We start from the raw sequence: 16,217 nt of genomic DNA, 5'->3' as shown, positions 1-16,217 counted from the left end.
AATAAAATAAGTACAACAAACCTAAAAGTTTCAGGTTCACTTGGATTTCCAAATAGAGAATGCTTCCACTGAGGTCCATCTGAATCATTGAGGGATTTCACTACTTCTACCTACATAATATTAAGATATGTAAGAAACAGGTTGATGAAGACCGTAAAAAAGAACAAAAAAAAGAAAAAGGAATTGAGGGTTCATAATATCTAAAGTTCTTTTGCAGTATTAAGCAAGCAGTCTGTGTTTTACAGAAGAAAGACTAAGTGAATGTGGATGTTTGTCTCAGTGTCTAGAGCTCTTTAGGTACCAGGAAGATAAATCCAGTCACTAGAAACTAGATCTCAACCAAGGGTATGGTGCCAGTCATGCCATAGTATAAGTACTGCAACAGGCACATGGCAATTGATATACGAAGATCCAATAGCAGAACAGTGCCAACACTTACACCTATAATAGCACATACCATATTTAACAACGTATGTAACATGCCAGTGGCTGGCCATTACAAGCAGTGAACAAGAATTATTTACTGTCAGATTAGCCAATTCATGTAACATAAACAATCAGATTAGCCAATCAAACTATAATTATTTACTGTCAGTTTCAAGAATTCATTTCTTTCAATCACATAACAATTTGATAATGATGTGGTAGTTCTCAGAGAACAAAATCTAGTAAATGCATAATATCATTAAGGACCAGTATGATGGACAAACAACCAAGAATATCAGGGCTGTTCTTGGGCTGCCACCAAGTGCTTCCAAATTTGCATTGTAGCATGTTTACTAGGAAAATAGATAAGATTGGATGTGTGGTGTTCGATGATGCTGTTTACAAGGTTGATCACATATGGTGTTCTACTTGAAGAGCTTTAATGAAATCTAAGTTTAAATTATGAAAAGGAAGATCACAATTGTTAAACCTTTAAAGTAAGGAGAACTTATGGAAATATATAGTCAAGATAAGAAGTGTGTAATCATAATAGAGGTTTGAAAAAATATGGTGAAGTAGATAAACAAATTTTTAATTACTTGGATATACAAAAACAGAAGACTAAAGAAAAATTACAACAAAATAAGAGCTTTGTGGTCCAAGGGGGGAGGAGCATCTTGTTTCATATCTGATAGTTAATAGGTCCGTGGAGAAAGGTATTATAAGGTATATAGAGTAAAGATAGGTAATGCAAGATTGTTCAGATGAACAAAATAGTGGGGATGCTGTGATGAGAAAAATAGGATAAGGCACAATGTAGCAATTCAACCATACTATATGCCATATGCCCCAACTAGTGTGGTCATAGGAGCAATTCAACCATGAAAATAATCCATAAAACTGAAAAAACCCTTAACCTTTTGTACCTTACAACAAAAAATAAATAAAAGTAATGTTCAAATTTTTGACATTAACTATTTACAAAAAATTAAAATGAATAAATAATCTTATATCTCATCCTCTTCCTCTACTAGATCACTGCCACCACATCTCTTATCCTTCTTCTGTTGCCATAAGATCACTGCCACCTCGATTCACACTACTCTTACTGCTAACTCCACCACCACAACCATCACCAGCAATATCTACTACTCTGCTGTTGTTCATCAACCACGACAACCTCCTCTTGTTCCTCCACTTGACAAATAGTTGGTAACTCGGTAGGTGGTATGGAGATAAGAGCACTGTGGTTATGCTACATCAAAAAACGAAAAAAAAAAAACAACTAAAAGACAAGAGTTAAGTAGAAACCTCTGGGCTACCTGACAAAGATTTCAGTATAGGTTACCAGGTCCATCAGTTACAGATGCAGAAAAGACCACTACTTCCATATTTTTTCTTATTTTGGACCCTCAGTTTCCCAATTGGTTCCAACATAGACAACACTCTGGTTTTGCAGGAAACCAATCCATTGCTTGAAAAAATAACAATGAACAAGATGCTCTGTAAAGTTAGTGAGCCATGCAATATAGGACACAAATGGCATACAAAACGGAAAATTCATGTTCTAGTATAGGCAACTAGGGCATACAAAACTCAAGCCCACCCAATGCGCAAGGTTCTTGCTAATGCAGGATCTCATGCGAATTAGTGTATCTAGTCTTACCTCTACAGGCAAAGACATTAATTCTATGATTTGAACCCTATCCATCCAGGTCGCAACAAGCAACCTTCTGATGGTGCCAAGGTTCATCTTAGCATACAAGACAAGCCAATCTGATGAAATGCCAAAACAATTGTAATTTAATCTACTTTTAATCAATAATTCTATTCATATTCCTATATACATTTAAATATTTGTGTAGGCAATTCATATGAAGGACCAATGTGAGCATTGACAAGCATATTAGTGTGTAAGCTTATGATTTTGTGCAAGTATTTTTATGTAGTTGCAAAAAAAGATCTGCTATTGAATATGCATGATAGAAAATTAGAAGTTTAATTTGGTACAGAAACAAAACATGTTGGGATGCATGTCCTCTAGTTATTAGAATATAAGAAGCTGCTTTAGTTCAACAATGTTATTATCCCACCTGGATAGCTACCCGGGCTGAGAACTTTACAAGCCCATCTTCACTTAGTTTTTCAGAGGCACTCTTTCCACGAACAGACTTGGAAACCACTCTAGTAGCCTCTCCTGCTGCTCTATGTCGTGCTGATAATCCTTCATCAAAATGAATCTACATCCATTGTTAAGAAACAAGAACAAAGGAAAAAATTATATAGGCAAAAATGACTTGTAAGGTAGAAACTGAACATACTACTGCAGAACCCACACTAAGTAAACAGAAAACTGAACATATTGATACAAAACCACTTGTAAGGTAGAAACTTTTAACATAACATGCATATTAGACCTTAAATTGACAACTTAAGCAATTCAACATAAAGAGTAATCAAATTTCACATCAATGTCTCAAATCAAACAAACAATCAATTCAATGGAAACAAGATGTTCTTCATCCTCTTTGACTGAATATACTTTCTGAAAGATGACTTATTCACCAAGAGCCGTATGTAACATTAGTATTCTGCACAGAGATGTAAACTAAAAGAAATTGGCATTGTGGCATTGTTCCCAGATTATACTGTTCTCTCCCTATTGAACATGTATTACATATGCATTAGTTCCCAATATGATGAATTAATCACCAAGAGCCAATGAGCTATGCAACATTGGCATGCTGCAAAGAGAAGTAAACTAACAGGAATAAAAATAGGGAAAATACTCCAGTTAAAAGAACTCTCTTTGTCTATTGTGCATGTACTATATGTGCATATCATTGAGAAATGGATATCAGGCAGAGTATATGCACATATATTTTCATGCTCCAATTTTTGCTTGCATGAGTATGGGCTAGTCATGTATTTATCATTAGCTATGCGTAGTTCAGCCATACCCAGAGGATTTGCATCTGAGTAGTACAGGTGCAAACATCATCGTTCATACGCCACAATGTGATGTTGATAATTAATCTCAATTTGCTGAATCTAATGCTTCATATGGCTCAGAGTCAATATAGTGACGATAGTCATAATTTTACCTCTCAACAGCCAATATAGGTCTTCCCTGACCCTACATGCCCCAAGCCAGGATAGTTACCAACATGGGGAGCAGCTAGGAACCTAACTATACTTAATGATCAACAGGTCACAAATCTTGCTAGTTTGTTTCATGCATGATAAATCAGTAACAATTATCATAGAGCAATGTCATGAATGGATTTTAAACCTATACTGAGGATCTACTACCATCTGACGTTGGGACCACGACCTACATCTCACTTCAGCACAGTGGCCATTTTTGGTGATAGTGGCCACTAACAATACATAAGATATATTATTTTTGCTTTTTACTTGACTATTTATTTACAACTATTTGAAAATTTCAATTATATTCCCACTGTAGCACTTTTATAAGTTTTTTTACACATGTTTTCTTGATATATACATTAAACACATTTTGATTCATCAATAAGTGAAAAAATATAATAAGTAAATTTAATTAGTTTTACTTGGCCCGGTGCAGACAAAACTGAATCAATCCAGCTGCTGACCAATACCAGAACCGGACTGAAATATCAATCCTTGCACTAAATGATCGCTAATCTAGCATATCTGACCACACTTCATTATTACTATCCACAATCACTACCAAAAATGTTATGTTCATAACTTTCCATCTTAAGATACTAAAGGTTAGACACCTAATAATAACTAATAGAGCATAGAAGACAATCGAGTCCAAAATGAACTATCTTAATACAAAAAAACAAAGAGGCACCAATATTTAAGTATTTCTTTTCAAATGAATGTACCCTCTTTAAAAGAATAATCAGGATGCAATATGCCAACTGCGAATATATATATATATATATATGTATATATATATATGTATATGTATATATATATATGTATATGTATATATATATATGTATATGTATATATATATATGTATATGTATATATATATATGTATATATATATATATATGTATATGTATATGTATATGTATATGTATATGTATATGTATATATATATGTATATATGTATATGTATATGTATATGTATATATATATATATATGTATATGTATATGTATATGTATATGTATATGTATATGTATATGTATATGTATATGTGTATGTGTATGTGTATGTGTATGTGTATGTGTATGTGTATGTGTATGTGTATGTGTATGTGTATGTGTATGTGTATATGTATATGTATATGTATATGTATATATATATATATATATACATATACATATATATATATATATAGAGAGAGAGAGAGAGATCCAGACAGAGCAGCAGGAGAGACACAATTATACCTTGGCATGTTCCAAATGCTTTATCGCTTCGTCTTGAGAGCAAGAATTCATGAATAATTGAATACAACATAGACCAGCAGCAACATGATCACCCTTAATAACCTGGATTATGATGTTCAGGTCAGATTCACCTTAAAAACATTAGAAAAAATAAGTTTATGCAAGGGGGGCATGACAGTGGCAAAGACAAAGAATAGGCTTACTTAAGATCGACAATACTGGGAGAGTTACATCACGGTGACATTTTACAATATTACCATTTAGAAAAAACCATGCAGGGCTCTAAAGAGAACTTGAGATGTGTGGTTCTTAAACAAGATGGAGCATTAATACATGAATAAAACATTTATAGATCCATCAGTTTTACAATCCAATCCCTCTCATAATAAACATACAAAACACACTACTGACACCCATCATTGAGTTCTTTAGTGTATTCTATAATCAACTTGCAACTTGCAAGTACTAACAAATAGACTTCCACTTCCCCTATCTACAATCCATAATAATTTGGAGCAAGAATTAAATACTAGTCTGTACCTCATATTGGTCCAACATTGAACCATGACAGTGCGTCAGTATGATATATCATACACAATTGGGAAAATAATTCATTGTGAAAGAGGCCAACACCTCTAATCGTGCACCTACATAGATTGCTTCTACCATGGTCACAACAACACCTCTTATTAAGAAAGAAGCCAGAACTACTGCCAATCCCGACAAGAGGATCCGAGGCCATATGGACGAAAGTATTTGAGTTAAAGACTTCGTTGTGATCATTTTTGTACATTTGCTGTTCTACCAGCTCAATTGTGTTAGAACAGCAACACTAAAATCCTTGGCATAAAACCCTTTTGCAAAATAGTATTGAATGTTATGCCAGTTAGCAAGCTAAAAATTGGCCAAACTCTGTGTTGGTATTCTGGCATAGTTTGACGTGCTGAATGTGCAGTGCATATACCTTTTAGGCTCAGCGCACCCAACATGTGCCAACAAATGTCAATACTCATGTTAACCACTGTTTACATGGTTTCAAATCAGTAAATACGATTAGTCAACATAACTTGGCATTTGGATCCTTTTGTTTGGTGGAACTAATTCCATGACAAGAACAAATGTTGACACATATTAACCACTATTTTGAATTAGATGAGATATTTTTCAGAAAAAACCAAACTTGTCCCTGTTCTTTCAATGCTGATTCTGTGGAGCATGCTCTAGACAGTATACACAATTCCATTAATATCTTGCATTCAAAGTTGCCTAATGGTACATTAATAGCCCTATAATCCATTAGCAATGTATTGGGAAATAATAGAGTTTAACAATTTACGATAAGGCATCATTTTCAAACTGTTGTATCTGCAAAGAACAAGAATCCTAAAACAGCAGGTGTTTCCTATAATAGAATTTAAAGCAATTCCAGTTTGTAATATATGAAATAATGTCATAAGCAAAGAGTATGCTAGACTAAGAAACATTATTTAATACCAGAAACTTGTAGAGATAATTAAAATGCCGGTGTGTTTCACAGTAGTTGCATATACGAGTGAGTGCAGCAGATATATACTGGCTCACTGTTGCATCTTCTAAATGTGCAGAAGCAATTCTTTCTGAGATGACATCCTGCAAAACAACCATACACCCATACCCAATGCACAAATCACACAAGTCATCAATGGTTCCATAGTCGGTTGCCAAAGGATCAGCTCTTTGAGGAGACGAGGAAGGAGCTGTCGACACATGTGGTGAAGGCAGAGAGAGTGAAGGTAGAGAATGTTGTGGAAAGAACAGCGAGCAAGCATCATAATAGTGACAATGCTTCAACATGAATGCAAGCATTTCTGGACGAGCATACTGCACATTCATAGATAGGCATACATCAGAAAAGCAAGTAAGATCACTTCCTAAGGTAGTAAACCACAGGAAAATTGAAGTACCAAATTGCTAACAATATAAGAAGAAACAACAATCCATCATAGCAGTTACCATAACATATTTTAGATAGAATATAAATGGAACTAAGATGATCAACTGCCTCTATCATCAACTTCAACTAGTAGCATCTACCATGAATTAAGCACGTAACAGAATCAAACAAACAAGTTCTATATCAAATGAGAAATTATTCATGCATAGTGTATACCTAATAAAATTTGGTGTATCTTGAAACTTAAATGATAGGTTTCATTTTCACAATAAAAATAATGCAGAATTATGCTCAGTGACAGCTACAATTAATAGTTCTTGCTGCATTAAGCTATGCAAATGGTACTTACTTCTTGTAAATAGTGAATGCATTCAACATATCTGATGTTGTCAAGGTTACTGCGAGGACTATCTTCAAAATCAGTAATAGGATATAAAGATGGACCATTTGAAGATTCTTGAGATCTTCTGGACCTTTCAGAACGTGGAAAAGTCGATGGCATATACAGAACATTAAGGTATGCATCAGCAGAAAGAGAATCATCCAAGATTGTCGGTGCACTTTTAGCCAAGTGTTCATACCTGCAATATTAGCCTTGCTATCAACTTTTTTGTGAACAACAACAATGAAAAATGAACATATTCCTGTAATACACAACTGGTTCATTGGTATAAAAAGATTTTGACACAGAGATCCGAGATTAATAATGCAGAAAATACCAAGATGTAAATAGTATATGTAGAGTGAGTATTAACATTCCAAGGGTTTGTTCTGTTTGTACCAAGGTTTTAACATTGATCAATGCAGATTTGATTATTTATCAGCTTGGTACATTACCAGGATACTGGATATTACAGGAATAAAATACAAAAAATTGAAAATGAATGTATAGCTCCTGTATCAAGGTATAAGTTTCAAAACTGTACTTGGTCAAACCAGGAAATACCAGTCTATATGTAGCCTGGTATTCAAAACCTGGGTCTATACTGTAACATTTACTAAAGCAGATGATCTAAACTCCAAATGTAATGGACCATCTTCCTTCCTGTTCCAACTACAGTTCATGCTAGATTCATTTGATCATGCCTTCTAAAGTTTCTTCTAGAGCTGCTCCTACAATCCCACAAAATTTCAGTCCCATTATACTGCCAAGAAAGTCACTAGGTTTGTACATTTGCTTGTGGTTCTAGGCTCAAATTAAAAAGGTGGAGGGTTGCATCAGTCCATTGACAGGAAGTATAGAACTATGCATAACACTGTAGCACAATGAAGTGTTGCAGGGCACCCTCACCACCCAAGTGCCTCAAAGGATGGGGTTAGGAGGTCATAGGGAAGTGGCCCATCACATCTGCATCCAGACGTGGTGCAGTGTTGGCATGAGTTCTCACATTGTTTTGAACCGATGCAAATGGAAAAAGAGGAGGTTGACTAAGAAAACTTCACTAAAAACCATAAATAAAGATTTAAATGCTTTTGATTAACTAAGGACATTGCTTTTTTATATATCTCAATGGCAACAAAAGGTCTAAATAGTTGACCCAAATAGCCGGAACATCATTGCTTGTTGTTTATTGCTGTTGCGAAATTCACAAACTATGGCAGCCCAAATCTCATAGTAGTGCACTTAGTAAACCATTTCAAAGTTTATGATACTTCCCAGTTCCCATTAGAAAGACTGGAAAAGCAATATAAAATGAGACTAACAAATGCTCATGGATAATGCAAAAGATTAAAGCAAGATTATCCTTTAATCGGTGTTGCAGTAAACAAATCCTTTTAGACCAGCTTGTTATACAAGGGCAATTGACATAAACAAAACTATGGTCATAGTCAAAATGATAAAAAAATATTCAATAAGTCCAGTGGTAACTATCATAAATACAAATAAAAAGGATATACAACATAAAAGTTTTTCAATATTTTGGATAATTTTTTTGTATTGTCCTCCGTCTGAAGGAAGAAAGATCATGTCACAATAGTTCATCAATAATCACCATTTTTTTTTCAGTCAATAATCACCATTTTATAGTATCCTAAGTTTGCATGTTTATGAGGAACTTGATTTACTTGAGACATTCAAAAGCAATGACCCTTCGTTCTCACAACAAGAACCGAATGAGAAAAGGCATACATATAATGCACTTACATTGATCTTATGGAGGGAACATCCACTGGAGGACCTCCTTCCACAGTATTAATGATGTCGAGGATCACAGCTGCAGGATCACCTTTATGCAGTTGAAGAGCTTGCCTGGATACAATCACATATACGTTACACAAGAACATAATCCAGGAGAAACAGCAAGCATATGTACTTCGGTGACAGGCATATATTGCTCGACTGTCATGTCCTATCTAGAGAAGCTTTGGCACAACAGAAGTGATTATACAAGTTCGTCATCCATAAATTTTGATAAACTTGATGTAAGATAAGATATCTTAAACCAACCAAATACCAACATATACAAACATCCATTGCCATTCTACTGACACCCGATGAACAAAAACATACTTGAACTTTTTATTCTCAACCTATATTAATGATGCTTTTCTGGCATAGACTGCAAAACTTGTCAACACTTGAAATGATTTCACTTCATTAGCCACCAAGTTCAATTTTGAGGCTTCTTTTTAATGACACAACCAACTCATGATCATTATCACTTATATTTTCTTATTACACCTTCAAAGCATAACTCTGTATAAACAATTTCATCAATATGAAATAAAAATTAATATTCCCCAGCCAAAAGTAAAGTACAAGCTATTTTTCAATGTCATATAGGAACATAAATTTTTGCCACACCAAGAGGGTTGCTGGCCTCTGATTGGCATGTCCAATTGCAATGCTAAAATTGTAGCACCAACCAATCCAGTCGTGACCATAAGCATAGGGTGTGCACTGTACCAATATGCTACCAGCACAATACCACACAGCAAGAAAGGTAGCTTGACCACACATGACAATCTATGTAGCATACCTATACAAAGTTGACTTCTTTAACTAACTAAAAGCTCCAATTTTATTTTTTTTTAATTAAAAAATATTTTCATTACATTAAATGACATACATGACGCTCACACATGGACTCGAACATGAAACCTATCACTTGTGCAACGATACACTAACCAACTTAGATGTCTCAACCATGGTTCACATTACCGATCTATACTGATGTATCAACCAGCTATCGGTATGGTATGTACTGAGCTATACCGAGCTGTACCGAGCATACTGACACATGATATACTGGGGTGTACCAATGTACCACCCATACCAGTCCTCTATCGGACCGGTACCACCTGTACCAACCAGTATGCTTCGGTACGTCAAACCTTGGTCTCAACTAAAACTCCAATTCATTTAGGAAAAAATTGTCTTTGTCAAACATAACAACTACTAGATTCTTTAATTGAGTTCTGACAAGAAACCAAATATCCTACTTACTTGAACTTAACACGTGCTTGAGCATAGTGTTCCATCCGAATCAAGGCATGGCCCCAAGCATTCCATACCGGAAAAGCATCGATCTAACAACCAAAGTTTGTCAAGAATCAATTCCAAAAGGTTGAAACTAAGAAAAGAACTACGATGGATATTTTCTCCATTAAATTAAATGACGACCTTGCACTTTTTACATGTATATACAGCCATGCTGTACCGCTCATCAACGATCAATCTGTCACGCAGACGTTCTGAAGATTCCTTATCAGCAATATCATCAAGAGAAGCAATTATTCCTGATCCAAGAAGACTCTGAAGAAGCTCTGCACGTCCTAGCCAGATGTCTGCTTGTCCGAGAAGTTCAGACAGCTCATCAGGATACTGACTTCCGCTACTTGAGCTTGCAGTGTCTGTAGATGCATCATCTGTCTCCCGAGTTTTATCATAGTTGCTTGAAAATTCACTTGATCCAGACAGTTTTCTCAACAGACTTTTTTCATAGCCTAACGCCTAAAATAGGTACCTCAGTTATTAAAAATGGCAAATAAACAACTTGCTTCTCACAGAAGTCATATACCTGCACATAAGTTTCTGTTGCATGATATGCTTTGCTCATAGTTTCCATAGAAGCATTCAGAGGCAGATGTTGGGAGCATAACACATTCTTCATCTGAGAAATACATAATTGCAGAGCACCTCTGGCAGAGGCCAACTCATCAGAGCACAAAGAAAGCAATGCCTGAAAATCATTAAATTAAACATCTTAGAGAACATCAAACAGAACATCTACACCAGCAAATACCCTTTGGTTTTGTATAGTTGGCCAGGCAAGGAAAATAGATAAACTACTAAAGTCTAACAATATAATCCAAGAAGCCATTTCTGATCAATCATTTATTTTGAAATGGCCACATAGATGCAACAGTCAAGAGCATTACTAAATTGATCATTCTGAGATGTTTCATAAGACAATATCAACTCATTTTTTAACTGTACTTTATGATTCAACTACAAAATTTATATGTAGAATTGGTTTTTAAATTTTAACAATCATATTTCCAATAAATCATGCAACTCAATTTTTAACTGTACTTCATGATTCAACACAAGCAAATTTATATGGAGAATTGGTTCTGAACAACCAAATTTCCAATGAATCACACAACAACATGAAGCAATTCCAAATTGACTATTTCGAACTAAATGTTCCCGTTTCATGATAAAAGTAAGCTGAAGAACCATGCTGCATTCAGAAGCAACACTTTGCAGATCGTACCTTGAAAAGTGTAATATCAGGAGAAGTTTCATATCTATGAGAAGCACGAACAACATTATCCTTAATTGGGTCACCAGTGAGAACCCATTCTTCAGCAATGCAGACAAATGGAAGCCTCTCTTGTCCATCAGCAGAGAATGCTGTGGCACGCTCCTCCTGGATACCTGACATTGCTTCCCAAGCAACTCTATCAGAATGCATAAATCCTGAACTCTTTCTCTTTCGATGAACATCCTTTGGAGGAATCTTGGGCGCATTATCACGATTCGTCCACGAAAAAGCCCGGCGAGCCTCTCTTTGCCAGTTACCAATACTGCTTGCAAAATTTGACATGGATGGTGTGCCAGATCTAGTTTTTTGCTTTGATCTAGACCCTGAAACGGAGATCCTGGTCTCCCTATAAGCAGCACCAACATTCACAGTAATCGCTTTAGCAGCATATGCAAGTATTAGATTGTCATCTCTCAAGGATGGAAAGTCTTTCAATATCTGCAAATAAACATCATCAGTAAGCAATTCTCCGGTTGCACTTGAGAGTACAAGACATACTGCCAAAATTTCATGATGTTAGTCATATGTTACCGTTCATGTCTAATGAAACTCATTAATGTTGCAAAGATTCTTAGTCAAAATGCAATTCATTAACATTGCAAAGATTCTTAGTTCAGAACTTACAATTGTTAACAATATTGTGGATAAAAGCTATAGTGAGTAACAATATACCAATGATGCTGATTGTAGCTGCTTCATCATCAATGTAACTTCAAGAATCAAATGAGGATGTTCATGCAAAGCCGAACATCGTTGCTGGGATGGCGATGGCAGTAAAGCTAAAACACGAAGACCCAGTGCCCACAAGTTAAGTTGGGCAACTTCAGTGTCTGAAAGGTTTCCAACTCTCCGTTTTAAGAAAAAGTGCACCTGAATGAGTTCAAGTTGTTTGAATCAGAAAAATAAATAAAATAATATCTTAGGGAAAAGTTATTTGCAAGGCGTTATACAAGAAGCTGCTTAGAGCGCAAGTCAGGTAAAAGCTGCATAGCTCCAACAGCAACGGGTAGGGCATCATCTGAGTCACGCAATGAAGAAAGAAACCTTGAAGCCTCAGCTGGGCCTCCACCACTAAGTGGGTCTGTTGTGAGTAATTTAACAAGTTGTCGGCCTTGCAGTTCTCTACGCAACTCGACAGATAAAGATGCACTTTCAGCAACTTCTAAAGCAGCAAAAACAGCCCCTTTACCAGCTAATCTTAGTGCTAAACCTTCAGGATCTTTCTTACAATCATCTTCTACCTGAAAAAGATAATAGAGACAAAATTTTCAACATAATATGCTATGAACCAAAGATTTAATCTCAGTCCAGTACTGGTTTCAACAATTTTTAGGACCAATACGTTACCATTTTACCACATAGTGTATCTACTTAAACCATTTGGTGTCAACTTTAAATTGTGATCTATAGCCTTACCATCTTGTTATCAATAAGAATGCATGATATATTCAAAATCTGGATGGAAGAGATGGAAGTAAAATGAAGTCATACCTCTTGCCAAGTGCTGTAATGCTCATCAGCATTTAAAATGTGACGGTATCTCTGAAGAGCTTTCCTCATAAGCAAGACCTACCAAGACCCCGAACAGATATTATATTTGGATGCATGATCAAAATAATTTTGCAAAAAATTATATTGATGTCATAATGTCAATATTTTGTACAAAGAAATCTGAAGCTTTTGACAGACAACTGTATTTACCTCACTCCGCAAAGGTTCATAAGAAGGCAAGTGGCAGATGCACATAGTGAGAACATCAATTGCAGGATCTAAATCCCACCTATGTAGGTATCTGAAATTCACAAACATAAAGTTAATTGCAAAAGCCTCAAGCAGAATATCCAACAAAAGAATATATCAAAGCAAGAACAAAACTAATAATCCATGGATTTCTTTGCCAGCTGGGACATACAGTCTCAGTTGGCATCATCAATATATGCTTATACATAAGCAAGTGAAAATTCACACAACTGACATGGCAGCACATTGTCATACGAAGATATACAATGTCCCCAAGGGGTTCCCAGCATGTTCATAGACAGAAGGATAGGCAGGTTCCAATACGGACTGCCAATCTAAATAAGGGAATACCATTCATGATCATATTAAAACCACTTGAGAAGTCAGAAAACCATGAAAGCCAAAGAATTGACAAATTTTGGCTGGTCTCAACTGATACAAGCACCACATTATGCGCAGTTGAACCCACTTGATCCGAGTCTGATTCTACCAATTTGATTTGATGATTTGAAGCAACCAATCCATCATATCCGAATCTTAAATTTTTAGAGATCCTTAGGCATGCCTCTGTGCAAGAGCAAACACAATTTTATCATCTAAAAAAGCCAAGGAATACAAAAGCAGCAAAACTGCCTGGACCAGTTCATACCAGCCGTTATTTAGTGGTTCGGGTGTGAAACAGTCCAGTTTATATTAAAAAAAAGATCCTGTGCCTAGGGTTTTCTGATGTGTTGCAGACGTGTGACTTGGAAGCTGGCAGCCACATTGTAGGCCCGTCCCTCAGTTGCCGCCAACCATACCCACACTGATCTGGCCATGGACCCATATAGGTCCAGTATTTAAAATGCATTCTTGTTTAATGCTATTGAAGTCAGTTTTAGTACCAAGACAAAGAACCACCAAATTTTGGTTGGTTTTAACAAGGACTGCCTTACCATGTACTAGACCCATACCAGTTGCTGGTCAGACCAACACATACTAATCAGTACCAATATATCAACACATGGTACACCGTAACGTACCAATGTTTCGAAGACGAAGAAGGAGAAAAGGAAGGCATAGTGAAGGAGAAAGAAAAAGGAGGAGGAAGGAAGAAGAGGAGATGGTGGAGGAAGACGACAAAGAGTAAGGAAGAAGGGGAGGCGATGGAGGAGGGAGGAGAAGAGGAGGGTGTCCTGCAGAGATTGATGACGGTAAACGATAACGGCGATGACGTCAAATGATAGCGGTGGTTGCAACGACATCGATTCCACATGCCCCCGAGAAGAAAGCTAGCCATAATTGTTGTTTTAGTTCTTTTTTATACTCAGTTGGACCGGACCACCCAAAACAAGGGCAATCCATGTACCGGTCCACGTCCAGACCAATATGTATTGCCCATTTCATACCATTTCAGGTGGTACAACAATCCATGGTTTTAAATAATACAAGCACCACATCAAGACCAATTCAATCTAGTTGATTTTAGGCTGATTCTAACCAATTTGATTCAATGATTTCAAGCATACAATCCCTTGGATCCGGATCCTAAATTCTAGCGATGCCTAGGCATATGCCTCCAAGCTACAGCAGATACAAACTTGTCATCTAAATTGTTCAATTCAACGAATGACAATGCTAGTACCAAGCCCAGGTGACATAAGACCAAGGTTTTTAATTTCGGACCGTACTTACGTACCGGTCCGCCATCCTATCAACATGCGGATCATCCACTACCAGGCGGTACCAGATTTTTGGCCCTGTATCGAGCGATACTGGGTTGTATCGAGCGATATCGGGCGATAATGATCGAAATTTTGATCGTTACCGAACTATACCGAGCGATATTGATTGATTTCGACCATTACCGACCTGTACCGGGTGATAACAGTCGAAACCGACTGTTACCGATTTATATTGATTTTTCAAACAGTCAATTTGACCATTGGAGACATCCTAAAGGGTATTTAAACCCTTTCCTATATACAGTGTATATAGTGTATCAATATACTATGTCGTGGGATCAATTTCAGGATTAGGTCCAACAAACATATTATATTGATATACAAATACATAGGATCGTGGACCTCGATCCACCACCCATGGAGGCTCGTCGTTCGTTTTGTTGATAGAATCAAGTATATATATGTGTGTTATTACTTAATTTATTTGAATCTTAAAATTTAAGTTATATACAAATAATCTAACAATTCAATTATTTTTTCTGTAGATAATTCAATACTAGCAGAAGGACGATCCGGAACGAACCGAAATTGCGAACCTTGCACAAGGCCACTCCTCAAAGCCCGAAAAAGATATGTAGCACTATTCTTACCTAGTTTACATTAGATTTACTAAAACTATACTAAATGTATATTTATTTCTAACTTAAAAACCCTATCCTAACTTTTTTTTATTTTTTAGGTATTTTCGAAAGGTTTTATACCTATTTTAGGCGTACCGCTCAGTACACCAGGTGTACTGCTCAGTATGCCGATACAGTACGAAGTTAAAAACCTTGCATAAAACTAACATCAATACGAGCCATAGTTATCAAAATTGAACCGGTCATCAACCTAACCAAGCCTAGAATCACTGAATAACTAGTTGAAGTAGTGGGTAATATTTTCTCCTTTTTTCACTGAATAACCATCACTTTTATCTACCTTTATTTCTTTATTATCCTCTCATTCTTTTCTATTTTTATCTACTTCTCTTTCTTTAAAATTTTCCTCATCTTAAGAGGACAAGCCACAAAAATAGTATCTTTGACCGCATATAACAAATATACATATATTGCCCTCCCCAGCCCTCGTATCACCAAGAGCATTGTGTATTTGATAATAATCCTCTTCCACCTCTTCTTATTCCTTCTCCTCTATTCCTCTCCTCTTCTCCTTCTTCATATCCTCTACATCATGAGGCAGGACAGAGGTCCGTGTGGCATGAAATTAAGACACATAATGTGGAGAACAT

The 16,217-nt window shown here is 36.1% G+C and overlaps 1 protein-coding gene across 6 annotated transcripts in view; it reads right to left on the bottom strand.

The window, feature by feature from the left end:
• Positions 1-16,217, bottom strand: part of LOC135628052 (uncharacterized) — a 51,108-nt gene that overhangs the window by 10,649 nt on the left and 24,242 nt on the right. For all 6 annotated transcript variants that reach the window (XR_010492781.1, XR_010492779.1, XR_010492780.1 and 3 more), the window contains 14 exons: positions 13,224-13,314; positions 13,014-13,091; positions 12,473-12,763; positions 12,195-12,392; positions 11,472-11,960; positions 10,773-10,934; positions 10,376-10,705; positions 10,199-10,281; positions 8,897-9,001; positions 7,100-7,331; positions 6,312-6,677; positions 4,818-4,919; positions 2,520-2,666; positions 22-110 (listed from right to left, as the gene is read on the bottom strand). Coding sequence is in view for 2 of the 6 variants with exons in the window: in XM_065134567.1 (XP_064990639.1) it covers positions 22-110; positions 2,520-2,666; positions 4,818-4,919; positions 6,312-6,677; positions 7,100-7,331; positions 8,897-9,001; positions 10,199-10,281; positions 10,376-10,705; positions 10,773-10,934; positions 11,472-11,960; positions 12,195-12,392; positions 12,473-12,763; positions 13,014-13,091; positions 13,224-13,314 (2,763 nt within the window). In the remaining 4 variants the exon portion in view is untranslated. The remainder of the gene's footprint in view (positions 1-21; positions 111-2,519; positions 2,667-4,817; positions 4,920-6,311; positions 6,678-7,099; positions 7,332-8,896; positions 9,002-10,198; positions 10,282-10,375; positions 10,706-10,772; positions 10,935-11,471; positions 11,961-12,194; positions 12,393-12,472; positions 12,764-13,013; positions 13,092-13,223; positions 13,315-16,217) is intronic.

The sequence above is a fragment of the Musa acuminata genome, chromosome BXJ1-3, assembly GCF_036884655.1.
Source record: "Musa acuminata AAA Group cultivar baxijiao chromosome BXJ1-3, Cavendish_Baxijiao_AAA, whole genome shotgun sequence".
Classification (NCBI taxonomy): domain Eukaryota; kingdom Viridiplantae; phylum Streptophyta; class Magnoliopsida; order Zingiberales; family Musaceae; genus Musa; species Musa acuminata.
Note: the sequence above shows the minus strand (reverse complement) of the source record. Positions and strands in the feature narration are given on the sequence as shown.